Raw genomic sequence first — 13,117 nt, 5'->3', positions numbered from 1 at the left:
CAGAGTTATTAAATTCTTTATCTGATAATTCCAAAATCTGTACAATGTACCTGAGTCTGGTTCTGATACTTTCTTTCTCTTCAGGTTGTTTCTCTTATCTTTTAGCATGCCTTGTAACTTCTTGTTAAAAAACACACCTGATGCATCAGGTAGTAAGAACTGAGATAGAAGGTCATTAGTATGAGGCTTTATGCCAGTTTGACTAGGAATAGGGTGTGTTTGAGCTTCCCAGATGGTACTAGTGGTAAAGAACCCACCTGCCAGTGCAGGAGACATAAGAGACACAGGTTCATTCCCTGGGTCAGGAAGATCCCCTGGAGGAGGGCATGGCAACCCATTCCAGTATCCGTGCCTGGAGAATCCCCATGGACAGAGGAGACTGCCAGGCTACAGTCCATGAAGTCACAAAGAGTTGACATGACTGAAGCGACTGAGCACACAAGGAGGGTGTGTTCAACATTTCCTGTTTCCTGTAGCTCTAGTGCCAGGTTCCTGTCAAAATTCCTCCTTAGATACAGTTTGCATTTACATTTGTCAGCTGTAAAACACTGGTATTACACTGAGTCCTGTTTATGTGGTGATAAGGTATGAGTGAAGAAAAGCAATCTATAATCTCATGATTAAATTTCAGGGTTTTTTTAATAGACCAAGGTTTCTGGAATGTGACCCTTATAACTGTTTTTTAGCTTCTCCCCATCCTCTTAGATGAGATAAGAAGGCTATGGGGCACTGTGGTTGGCTAAATACAGATAGGTAGGACAAGGCTCTGGTAATGTCTTTTCCCCCTGGAAAGCAGATCTTTTTATGAAGAATGTTCTGGAGATTTCAAAATGGTTACTTTCCCCCTCTGCTTGCTAGACGAATAAGGAGGTATTTCCTGTCCCTTTACCAGGTAGCCTGGTGAGATTCCTGGAAGTAAAACCCAAAAAAATATGAGGGACTTCCTAAGACTGTAGGTTCCCAGAAGTTTCTCACTAGCACAGCTTCCACATAGCCTTCAACTATTTGCCAAAATTACCAAGTATTTCTTCCAGTTTATGGCAACAGGGGTGATGACTTCCAAGCTCTTAGTGTTGGATATGAAACTAGAATTCTGCTTTACCATCCAAGCCCCTGTTATTCATTTGCAAAAAGGGGATAAAAGCGGTCTCTCTCACATAGATTTGTTCAAAGAATTAAATAACATAATTCATGTAAAATATTTAGCCCAGTGCCTACTTCAAAGTGCTGATGAGATTGAGAACTCTTTGAACTGAAGTCTAAGGAAATTAAATGACAATGCCCAATGAAATCTGGAAAAAAAAAAAAGCAGTGTCCAAGTTTAAGCCCAGGTCTTAAGCTCCAAATTTATTGCTACATTTTAAAAATAAGTTATTTCATTACACTCATTCATTCCTTCACCAAGTATTTACAGAGTGACTACAATACATCCTACAACTGTTTTAAATCCCAGGGAATTAACAGTAAGTGATACAACTCTTATTGAGAGAGTCAGTTCCTAGGTAGGTTGATAAGAAGTCTAGGGTTCCCGAGGAGAAAGGTGTCTGGAGCCCTTGAGAAGAAGAAAGGGGCCTGGGGCTCTCAAGGAGAAAAGGACAAACTTCTTTTCTACATTTCTTTGTCTTAGTCAATATAACAATGCATTTTGCCTGAGGACATGTTTCTCCTTAACAAGAACCTTCTGACTAATCCTGTGATCTTAAAATTATATTATGGAAGTGGATCTGGTAAAATCTTTCTATTGTTGTTCCAATCTTGTTAATTTAAGATGTATGTTGCTGGGAGTGGGTCAGAATAAAATATATAAGGCCTTGATAAGACAGTCAAAAGCAAAGGAGAAATGGATAGATATACCTATTTGAATGCAGAGTTCCAAAGAATAGCAAGGAGAGATAAGAAAGCCTTCCTCAGTGATCAGTGCAAAGAAATAGAGGAAAACAATAGAATGGGAAAGACTAGAGATCTCTTCAAGAAAATTAGAGCTACCAAAGGAACATTTCATGCACAGACGGGCTCAATAAAGGACAGAAATGGTAGGGACCTAACTGAAGCAGAAGATATTAAGAAGAGGTGGCAAGAATACACAGAAGAACTGTATAAAAAAGATCTTCATGACCCAGATAATCACGATGGTATGATCACTCACCTAGAGCCAGACATCCTGGAACGTGAAGTCAAGTGGGCCTTAGGAAGCAGCACTACGAACAAAGCTAGTGGAGGTGATGGAATTCCAGTTGAGCTATTTCAAATCCTCAAAGATGCTGTGAAAGTGCTGCACTCAATAAGTCAGCAAATTTGGAAAACTCAGCAGTGGCCACAGGACTGGAAAAGGTCAGTTTTCATTCCAATCCCAAAGAAAGGCAATGCCAAAGAATGCTCAAACTACTGCACAATTGCACTCATCTCACACACTAGCAAAGTAATGCTCAAAATTCTCCAAGCCAGGCTTCAACAATATATGAACTGTGAACTTCCAGATGTTCAAGCTGGTTTTAGAACAGGCAGAGGTACAAGAAATCAAATTGCCAACATCCGATGGATGACTGAAAAAGCAAGAGACTTCCAGAAAAACATCTATTTCCGCTTTATTGACTATGCCAAAGCCTATGACTGTGTGGATCACAATAAACTGTGGAGAATTCTGAAAGAGATGGGAATACCAAACCACCTGATCTGCCTCTTGAGAAATCTGTATGCAGGTCAGGAAGCAACAGTTAGAACTGGACATGGAACAACAGACTGGTTCCAAATAGGAAAAGGAGTACGCCAAGGCTGTATATTGTCACCCTGCTTATTTAACTTATATGCAGAGTACGATTATGCAAAATGCCAGGCTGGATGAAGCACAAGATGGAATCAAGATTGCTGGGAGAGATATCAATAACCTTAGATACACAGATGACACCACTCTTATGGCAGAAAGTGAACAACTAAAGAGCCTCTTGATCAAAGTGAAACAGGAGAGTGAAAAAGCTGGCTTCAAACTCAACATTCAAAATACTAAGATCATGGCATCTAGTCCCATCACTTCATGGCAAACAGATGGGGAAACAATGGAAACAGTGTCAGACTTTATTTTTTGGGGCTCCAAAATCACTGCAGATGGTGACTAAAGCCATGAAATCAAAAGATGCTTCCTCCTCGGAAGAAAAGCTATAACTAACCTAGACAGCATATTAAAAAGCAGAGACATTACTTTGCCAACAAAGATCTGTCCAGTCAAAGCTATGGTTTTTCCAGTAGTCATGAATGTATGTGAGAGTTGGGACTATAAAGAAAGCTGAGCGCCAAAGAATTGATGCTTTTGAACTGTGGTGTTGGAGAAGACTCTTGAGAGTCCCTTGGACTGAAAGGAGATCAAACCAGTCAATCCTAAAGGAAATCATACTGAATATTCATTGGAAGGACTGATGCTGAAGCTGAAACTCCAATACTTTGGCCACCTGATGCGAAGAGTTGGCTCATTGGAAAAGACCCTGATGCTGGGAAAGACTGAGGGCAGGAGGAGAACAGGATGACAGAGGATGAGATGATTGGATGGCATCACCAATTCGATGGAGATGAGTTTGAGTAGGCTCTGGGAGTTGGTGATGGACAGGGAAGCCTGGCGTGCTGCGATTCATGGGGTCGCAGGACAGGACTGGACTGAGCAAGTGATCTGAACACTTGGATTTCATGTCATAAATATGCAATCTACTAAACAGCCACTAATTCCCTAAAATGTACCAACCACTTTTCTTCCAATTTATTCAGCATTCCTTTAATGCCAGGCATTGTGGTGGGTAATGAGAGTGTAATAATGACTAAGAAGATACTGTCCACATTACAACAGATTATGAAATAGATATAACTATTTCCAGTTTACATCTGAGGAACCTGAAGATTCCTAGATTTAGTATCTTGGCTAAGATCAGATAGAGCTTGAGGAAACTATGACTTAAAATCAGATCTTACTTCAGTGCTCACGTTTTCTACTATTTTGTACTACACTCTATCAACAGTTCACTTTTCAAAAAGTAGTATTAACCTGTAATCTCAGTTTTTTACTTTAGATTTCGAAGTGTTGGGTTTTGAGAGGAATGGCACAATACAGGGAAACAAACACAAAACAAAATTATAAAACTTCTTCCCTCTAGGAGCTGATTCCTGAATTGGAAGTACTTTACCAAGCAATATTATCAAAGCATGCAAAGTAAAAAGAATATTTTAATACAAACAAAAATCATAAATCCTAGAAAGAACTTTGAGTACCTGAGTCTTAAAAAAAAAAAAAAACTGACATGCCTTCCAAAGTTCAATGGGCTGCCAAAAATCAGAATGTTATTCCTAAATAGTCTGTTTCCTAGACATGATTTTAATCACAAATAGAAGATTCTTCCAGTCCTATATAAAAGTCTCTGAGAGACAGAAATATTAAAATAAGATTTAAAGATCCAAAGAATCAACAACCACATTGATTCCTCATTTTAAAGAAAACAGAGGGAAAGAAAAAAATAAATAAATAATGCTCTGGCTAAGGAAACTTACACAGAAATAACAGAACTTCAAAAATAATTTTTCCTATCTTGTTGCAAACATTCTCCTTTTAGTAAAACAAATAAAATAAAGTACTTTAAAAAAAAAAATTAACTTGATTCTACAATTTCAAATTCTTTATTTAGCTAATATATGTTACATTTTTTAATCTAGGAAAAAAGATAAATTATACTATGTATCAGGTACAAAAATGACACAAATTAAGCATGATTTTAATGTACATCATTTTACAGAAAATTTTTATAAATAGAACAAGATAGCCCATCATAGATTTAATTACTATTTCTTACCAACATTCTCACTATTTGTATCAAGATTAATCCCTAAATGTTGAAGAAGAGCTGGATATGATGACTACCCAGAAACTTAATCCTTTAGAACTTAAAAAAATTCAAGATTAAATATGAACAACTTAAAATATATGTGTGTTGTTATTTTTTAAAGACATGCCAATGAATTTTTTTGGCTCTCAAAAAAAACGTTTGTTGAGCCAGATGAAATAAAAGCATATAGTTTACTTGAAAGGAAGAGGGAAAAAATCTCAAACAATAATTGTATATGCTTTTAGGTGTAGATCTTTGGGGAAACAGTAAATAATGCTTTGATTTAAACAAATACTTTTAATTAAGTTATCTGAATGTGACAATATTTATTGAATTCCTACCATGTGCTGTGCACTCTGCAAGACACTGAGTATAAAGAAATGATCCCCACCCTCTTGGAGCTTATAAGGTAATGGATATAGCCTTCAGAACTATCCTTTTTTTTGCTTGATTCCATGTTCATCAAGCAACTTTAGAAATATAAATCTACCCTCTACAAAAGCTTAATATACATAAAACAGTATACAACATTGCAGAGGTCAGCTTCCTGACAGACATATCAACATACCCCAATTTAAATTAATAAGTCATTATTCAGGTTTGTACATCACTCTTTTTTTTTTTTTATATAAATTTATTTATTTTAGTTGGGGGCTAATTACTTTACAATATTGTAATAGTTTTTGCCATACATTGACATGAATCAGCCATGGGTTTACATGTGTTCCCCTTCCTGGACCCCCCACCCACCTCCCTCCCCATCCCATCCCTCTGGGTCATCCCATTGCCCCGGCCCTGAGCCCTTGTCTCATGCATCGAACGTGGAATGGTGTTCTGTTTCACATATGATAATATACATGTTTCAATGCTATTCTCCCAGAACGTCCCACCCTCACCTTCTCCATCACTCTTTATGAGTTTAGTTAGCTTGAGTGAATCCTCAAAGCCTAGCCTATTCTAATTAATTGGTCAGGCGTAATTTCTGAAACTTCAGAGCAGAGAATCAAATATATATGAGTGAAATATGTATATTCAAAGAAGGTTATCAGCAAATGAGTCTCTAATTTATCCTTAAGACAACATACCTTTATTTCATTCTCAAGACAACATACTTCTATTTCATCATGCCCTTCAAGCTGCAATTACAATTAACTCATAAGACCGTTGTAAAGAGTAACTGAGATATACCATGTAACAGTGCTTCTCAAACTTTAATGTGCATTTGGATCATGGGCAGGAATGCATAAATGCAGAGTCTAATTCAGTAAGTCAGGGGCAAGGACTGACCTCCTTCCTTTCTTACAAGCTCCCAGTGATATCAGGCTGCTGCCCACATCAGGTGGGGCTACAACACACCTGGCAAACAGCTGGCACACAGGCTGCTCAGCCCAGTCCAGCTGACTGTTCTCTCCCTTTTGTGAATATCTTATCTCCCTTACATAGCTCACCTTCTTTGGGAGAAAAAAATATCCTCCAAAGTTCTAACCTAATCAGAATGCCTTCCATATGGTAGGCATTAAACACATGTCAACTGAATGAATGACACCCAGTCTGATTTCAAGTCATTACTTCTATGGCTATAGACAGAATTGTTTCTTCTCCGAAATAGTTTATTATAAATAGGAAAGTATCTTTGAAAACTGAAAAACCAAAAAAGCTTTCTATTTTTTTAATGAAGAAAAACAAATTTTATTTGCAGCATAATCCAGTGTTTTTCTCCTCAGGCTGACCTAATCAAATCTTTTTTTAAAACCCATGATTAACTTATCTCCTGAAAGTCTTCCTTTTTTTTTTTCTTTGTAAATAAGAATTTAATAAATAAAAGTAAGTCTTTCTGGGAAAGTTTTTTGTTTTTTAGCTGCACTGGGTCTTCTCTAGTTGCTGCCAGCGGGGGCTACTTTTCATTGGGGTGCAGGAGCTTCTCGTTGCCGGGGATTTTTTTGTTGGAGAGCCCAGGCTCAGTAGCTGTGGCGCAGGTGCTTAGCTGCTTCCTAGCATGTGCAATCTTTCCCCACCGGGGATGGAACCTGTGTCCCCTGCACTGGCAGGCGTATTCTTAACTGCTGGAACACCAGGGAAGTCCCTCTGGGGAAACTTTTAAAACTAATATTAAAAAAGTAATCATTTTCTTAGGACGTACCTTATACTTTTAAAACAGCACAATAAAATTATAAGGACATCTTAGGAAGGTAACATCCATAAAATGTCTGGCTTTTCAGACTAATGTAATCATAAAAAAAAAATCAAATAGTATTGTTGCTATCACTACATAGCTCCTTGGCACAGTGCCATGTGTTTCTCCGCCTTTTTTTTGTGATCACCATGACAAGTGACTAAATACCTCAGCGCTGGCTTCTACACTTGTAAATATTACTTAATATCGTTACATCTTTGTTCCATGCTGAGAAAAATGGTATGCTGATATGTCTCAAGCACTCAAAAAAAGAACAAAGGTGGGGTATTATTTTCATTTCTAAGATGTTTACCTCTACCGTTTCAAATGGCTCGACGTTTTAGCGACGAGTTCATCAATTACTGCAACAGACTTATTTTTGAGTAACGGAGAAGGGTAAAAAAAAAAAAAAGCACCAATCTTTTAATCAAGCTGCTGAATTAAAACAACGTTAACAGTCTTACAAATAAACATGGATTAGCGGGTTTTCTTTCCCTAATCATGAAACATCAATGCCTCCCACCCGGCGACCGGAGGCCCAATCCTGCCTCTGCCGCCGCGATCGCGCTGGGCCGTCTGGTGCCGCCGCAGAGACCAGGCCTGCGCACCGAGCTCTACGCGTTCCCTCTGGAGTTTGCTCTTTCATCTTTATTAAAGTTTTTTGTGTTTTGTCTTGTTTTTCGCTTAAGACAAGACACCAGGCGGGTGGCGCGCGCACTTTGGTTCCTGGAGGCGCGGACGCAGTGGCGGTGACCTCAAGGCCGTCCTCCCACGTCCCCGCTACGAAGGCAAAATGGTGGCCGCAAACGCTAGCCGTCTGGGCCGGGCGGGGTTTCAGCGCAGCCGGGGAGGAGCACGGAAGACTTCAGCAGCCTGATCCGTCCTCACCCAGGCCGCCCCGGGGGCCCAGAGCCTGAGTAGCTGCCGGCGTGGCGCCTGCGGCAACGAGAGCCCAAGCGAGGGCTTGGAGGCGGTGTCCTCGAGACCGTGAACAAGGACGCCATTATGCGGCTCCAGACCAGCGCCTCGGCCGCAACGGGCGCTGGAAGCGAGGCTCGGGGCTCCGAAGGCGGGACGAGGAAGGAGGGGCGGGATAAGGGCCGGGGAGGCGGGGCGAGAGAGGCAGGAACGGGGGAGGGGGCCTCCGCCGCACGCCGGGCGGCGGGCCCTGGCTGGGTCAGCCTTCTCCCTGAGGGTGGGGCTCCAGAGGTAGGGGCCCCACTCTGTCCGGAGCTCCCTGGTGCGGCCCGGGGTCGCGGCGGCGGCTAGGGCTGCTCTCCGCGGTGCCTCTTACCTGTGCCGTCCCTGTCTCTGTCGTCCGCCATCTTGTTGCGGCGCCGTCGCCAGGGAGAGGCCTGTCGCTAAGCTAGGTCGCGGCGTCCTGACCTCCTCCAGCCCCGCGGCGAGTCGGCCCTGGTGGCTGAGATTCTCCGAATCTCAAGGGAAGGAGACCCTGGGGCGGGGGTGGGGGAAGGAATCCTCCGAGCGCGCGCGCCCCCGCTCCCGCCAGGACCCTGTGGCGCTCGGAAGCCCGGATCCGCCCCCGCGACCCTTTTAGCCGCGTCGGTGGCTTCAGCCTACTCTGCCCAGTACCGAGCCCAGAACCCTGATTTTTCTGACATAGAGGAAGTATTTAATAATAAAGTTCGGAACCCTTCCTTTCCCATGTTTCTGATCCATTTGGGGACACACTGCTCTCGTCCCCTCCAGTTTGTAGCATGTGGCGTTGCTGGACTTTTTTTTCACTGCAGATTTTAAAACGCAGCTGGAGAGCTGGTGCAAAGCTCAACTCCGGAGGGGTGACACAAACAACCCGCAGTGCCGCCGCCTCCTTCCCATCCGGTCCTGCTTTCACCTCCGGCCCGCGTTTTCGCCACTCCAGTGCTCGCCGCCCGCTCCCAGAGACCGGGACAGCACGGCGGGCGAGCGCTGGAGCTGGCACGGAAAACTGGGCTGGCGAGGAGGAAACCAGAGAGCCATTAGACTGTTACTGGTGGAGCTGAATCGCTGTAGAGAAACATGTTGTAAAATAGGCGCAAACATTGCGTCGTCAAGGCTGCAATTTCTCATACAAAATAGAGGTTCTCATAGCAACAAAGACGTGCCTGTGTTGTGCTCACTGTTACATACATGAAGATGTTCCTACCTGTGAAATTTGACAAGACGTCCAGCTAAAATTACCGAGGGGAAAGTTTTACATCTCGCTTTTCTGAAATTTGGAAGCTGTAACATGTTAAATGTTTGTCTCATTTTAAGGAAAAGTTCACTAGAATATTTTCTTTTAAAAATGATTTTTGAATAATATGCCTACTAGTTTTAGATGGTTTTTTAGTCCATGTGCGTGCTAACCCGCTTCAGTCGTTTGACCGTTTTCGACCCCCATGGACTGTAGCCCGCCAGACTCCTCTGTCCAAGATATTTTCCAGGCAAGAATACTGGAGTGGGTTGCCATTTCCTTCTTCAAGGGATCGTCCCGACCCAGAGATCCAACCCTGGGTCCCACGTTGAAGGCAGATCCTTTACTGTCTGAGCCAGGAGGGAAGCCCCTTTAATGCATGTGTTTTAATTTAATTTAATTTATTATTAAGTCATTTAATTTAAATGACTTAATTTTATGTAAAAATCATTTATAAACAACTGTAAATATTAAGAGGCCTTCAAAATATAAGGTATTTAATGGTTTGATTAGCTGAGTTTTTATATTCTTTTTATTCTGGTTCTATAATCCCTCAGTAAACCCTAAAGAAAACTAATATTCTTTATTAAAATAAGTATTTTTTATGTAGAAGATATTTCTGTGGTGCTCCAATCAGCATTCTCTTTGAAATTGACTACAACTGAATCCTCACAAAATGGCTCAGAAGATAGATATTTATATAAAATGAATATAATCATGAACAATAAGTTCTTAATGCCAAAAAGTAGAGTCATCATTAGCACGGACTTCCCTGATGGCTCCGTGGTAAAGAATCCACCTGCCAATGCAGGAGATGTGGATTCAGTCCCTGGGTTGGAAAGATCCCCTGGAGAAGGAAATGGCAACCCACTCCAGTATTCTTGCCTGGGAAATCCCTTGGACAGAGGAACCTGGTGGGCTACAGTTCAGTGGATTCACAAGAGTTAGTTGTGACTTAATGACTGAACAACAACAAATAATTAGCACTCATGTATATTTAAATTTCATGATCATTATGGTCTAGTTACTTGTTTTTTCAAGATCCTCTTTTCATATAGATGATGAAGGCCTTTGAAATAAATGTGGGAAACCCCAGCTTTAGTCTTCATGCTCACTACTCACTATACCTTTTCCTGTGCTGCTTTCAGTTTCCTTTTTCTGGAATGCCTTTCTCTCCTCTCTCGGCTCTAACATTCAACCTCCCACAGACACACGTTTGTCCCCTCCCTGTTGTCAGTGACCTCCTTGAAGGTCATGTGCTCTCTGAAGCTTTCCATGTCAACCCCTTCTTCTGAGGTGTTACACCAAAGCCAAACTGTAGATCCTCACAAGGACTTCCCTGTAGCTCAAAGGGTAAAGAACCTGCCTGCAATGCGGGAGACCAGGGTTCGATCCCTGTGTTGGGAGGTTCTTCTGGAGAAGGGAATGGCAATCCACTCCCCTGGAATTGGAGAATTCCATGGACGGAGAAGCCTGGCTGGTTACAGTCTGTGAGGTCGCAAAGAGCAACTAACACACACAGACCCCTCACGTTGATTTACAGTGATTCTGCTTGTTTCCCCCTACCAAAGTGTAAGCTCTTGAGGACAGGAAGTGTTTAATTTGTCCATATATTTCCAGTGCCTAGAACAACTCTTTAATGGTTTATGTCTAAAATAATGTGCATTTCTAGGGCTTTCCTGCTGGTCCAGTGGCTGAGAGTCCACCTCCCAATGCAGGGGACATGGATTCGATCCCAGGTCCAGGAAGATTTCACCTGACATGGGGCAACTAGTCGTGTATGCCACAACTGTAGAGCCAATGTTCCACAACTAGAGAGTAGCTCCCACTCACTGCAACTAGAGAAAACCCACATATAACAAGGAAGACCTAGAGCAGCTGAAAATAAAGTTTTTTTTTTTTAAAAATTGTGAACTCTATCAAACTTGAAAAAATAATGTGCATTTTTAAAATTAGGATAGAATTTAGTCTTCTCAATGACATTGATAGGAAAAGCTTTTTATTTTTTAGATTATTTCAAGCCACATTAACCTCTAATTCTCAACTCCTACAACATGCTTAAGATAACACTCTAAATTTGGATGAGTAAAAAATATTTACGTTAATTAACCCCTCCGCCCAATTAGATTTGAAGATGGATCCTAATATGTACATCTTTTGTACCCTCACAGTACCTATCCCAATTTGGGACATATATTAGGTGCTTAATATGTACTTTTCAGTTGACTAGTTAGACATAAAAGTCTGTTATTATTCTGGAAAACTTTCCACAAAGTGAAAAAAATTATCCAAGGGACAAAAGCCCACTATGCCAATGAGTGGGGCCAGAGGGATAGGTATAGGTTATGTCTTTTTGAGTGACTGAATTTATAGTGTGATAAATTTGTTCACACAAGCATGAGTTCTGTGCACATGAGGGACTCAGAAAATGTTTTTTCTGAATACAATTGACTCAGTTACCTAAGATGTGGTTAAAGTGAAAGGGTAAGTGGTGTGAATAATGCAAAATGATAGTAAAAAAAATCTTTACAGCACTGTTACTTTCCTAGGATGGGGATCATTGACATCCCCTTGGACTAGGAATAATTTTTTTAAAACCAGATTTTCCTTAGCCATTGCCCTGTACTGAACTCGTGATTCTAGGCAAGGCATGTAATCTCTTTAAAACCTAGTTAACTTAGAAAAATGGAGATAGCAACATCCAAGCTCCTTGTCTTACAGTTTTCATAAGACTCAATAGATGTAAATGAAGGCTTCGAAAATTTTAAAAGAACTTGTGAAGAATCCCCACTTTCATGTAGGAAGAAGTACTTAGGGAGTCAAACCCCAACTTCTCTCCCAAGATTCAGCTTCCACTTGGAGAGTTTGCTTTTCCAGGTCTTCAACAAGAGGTTGGACTCCAGGTCTTACACAGATGACAGAGCTTCGTATTAAGTTTGTGGCCCCTTCCTGATTTCCTACCTTGGATTTTTAATTCTTATCAAGCATGAGTGGCTTTAAGGATATCTAGATTCTTTGGGCTCTAGACCCAGGAAAATGAGAGGGAGGGTGTTACTTCTCAGATCTAATTCCAGTTTTCTAATGGAAGATACATCTTTCATCCTTCTCTGGATGATTAACATCAAGAATGTCCAGCCCTTCGAGAAAGACACTGCTCCTAACCTACTCCTACCCATAAGGGGAGTAGCCTTACTCTTTGATCTCAAAAGGAAACATCAGAATACGATAGAATAAGGGTACAGTTTTCTTACAGTTAAAATAATAAAAACAACTCTAAATACCTTGTATATATTATCTCTTTTAATCCTTCTGAGGCTGATAGTATCTCCTTTTCACAGATGAAAGAACTATGTGTTCACTTTAATGGCCTGTTTAAGGTCTCACAGCTAGTTGGTAAGAGAGCTGGCAAGGAGTCTAGTTCTGATTCCAGAGCCACTGTGCTTCTCTATAAATGTAAGATACCATTGTTATATTCTATTTAGTAACCTGAATATTTAGAGAAGAATGTTAAGGGCAAAAATTCTGGACAGAATTAGTCACCTTCCTCACCCTTTTTTTTTACTGCTTCAAAACATCAACCAAAGCAGCTGGCAGAGACCCTTAGGGACTTGAAAGGAATCAGATAATGGCATGCATGGTGCCCTTGTCCAGACAAAAATTAAACCTAAAGCCTAGCTTTTGGGTGGCAGGAGAGGAGTTGAAACCCACTGTTCTACCACGCCCCAGTGACCTGCTCACCTTCTTTTCTTTCCTTCCCATCTTCCAGCAGATTGAGGTTTCAGGCCTCTTGGTAATGAGGGAGAATTGTGTTAAATCCTTGGCTCTGGACAAGAGCATTTTCAGTGCCAGAGTTCCTTCAGGCTTTTCAAGGAGACCCAGGGCAGGAAGCTGGAACTGGAGCACTTGTGG

The 13,117-nt window shown here is 41.4% G+C and overlaps 1 protein-coding gene across 6 annotated transcripts in view; it reads right to left on the bottom strand.

The window, feature by feature from the left end:
• Nucleotides 1-8,564, bottom strand: part of DRC8 (dynein regulatory complex subunit 8) — a 98,250-nt gene extending 89,686 nt beyond the window's left edge. For 4 of the 6 annotated variants that reach the window (XM_081486878.1, XM_081486877.1, XM_081486874.1 and 1 more), the window contains exon 1: nt 8,327-8,564. Coding sequence is in view for 2 of the 6 variants with exons in the window: in XM_081486874.1 (XP_081343000.1) it covers nt 8,327-8,357 (31 nt within the window). In the remaining 4 variants the exon portion in view is untranslated. Of the gene's footprint in view, nt 1-257; nt 398-8,326 lie in introns of those variants that run through there. The other 2 variants (XM_081486876.1, XM_081486873.1) reach the window with 2 other exon arrangements.
• Between the last annotated feature and the right edge of the window lie 4,553 nt (nt 8,565-13,117).

Source organism: Giraffa tippelskirchi, chromosome 5, assembly GCF_054371585.1.
Source record: "Giraffa tippelskirchi isolate mGirTip1 chromosome 5, T2T-mGirTip1v1.2.pri, whole genome shotgun sequence".
NCBI lineage: Eukaryota > Metazoa > Chordata > Mammalia > Artiodactyla > Giraffidae > Giraffa > Giraffa tippelskirchi.
Note: the sequence above shows the minus strand (reverse complement) of the source record. Positions and strands in the feature narration are given on the sequence as shown.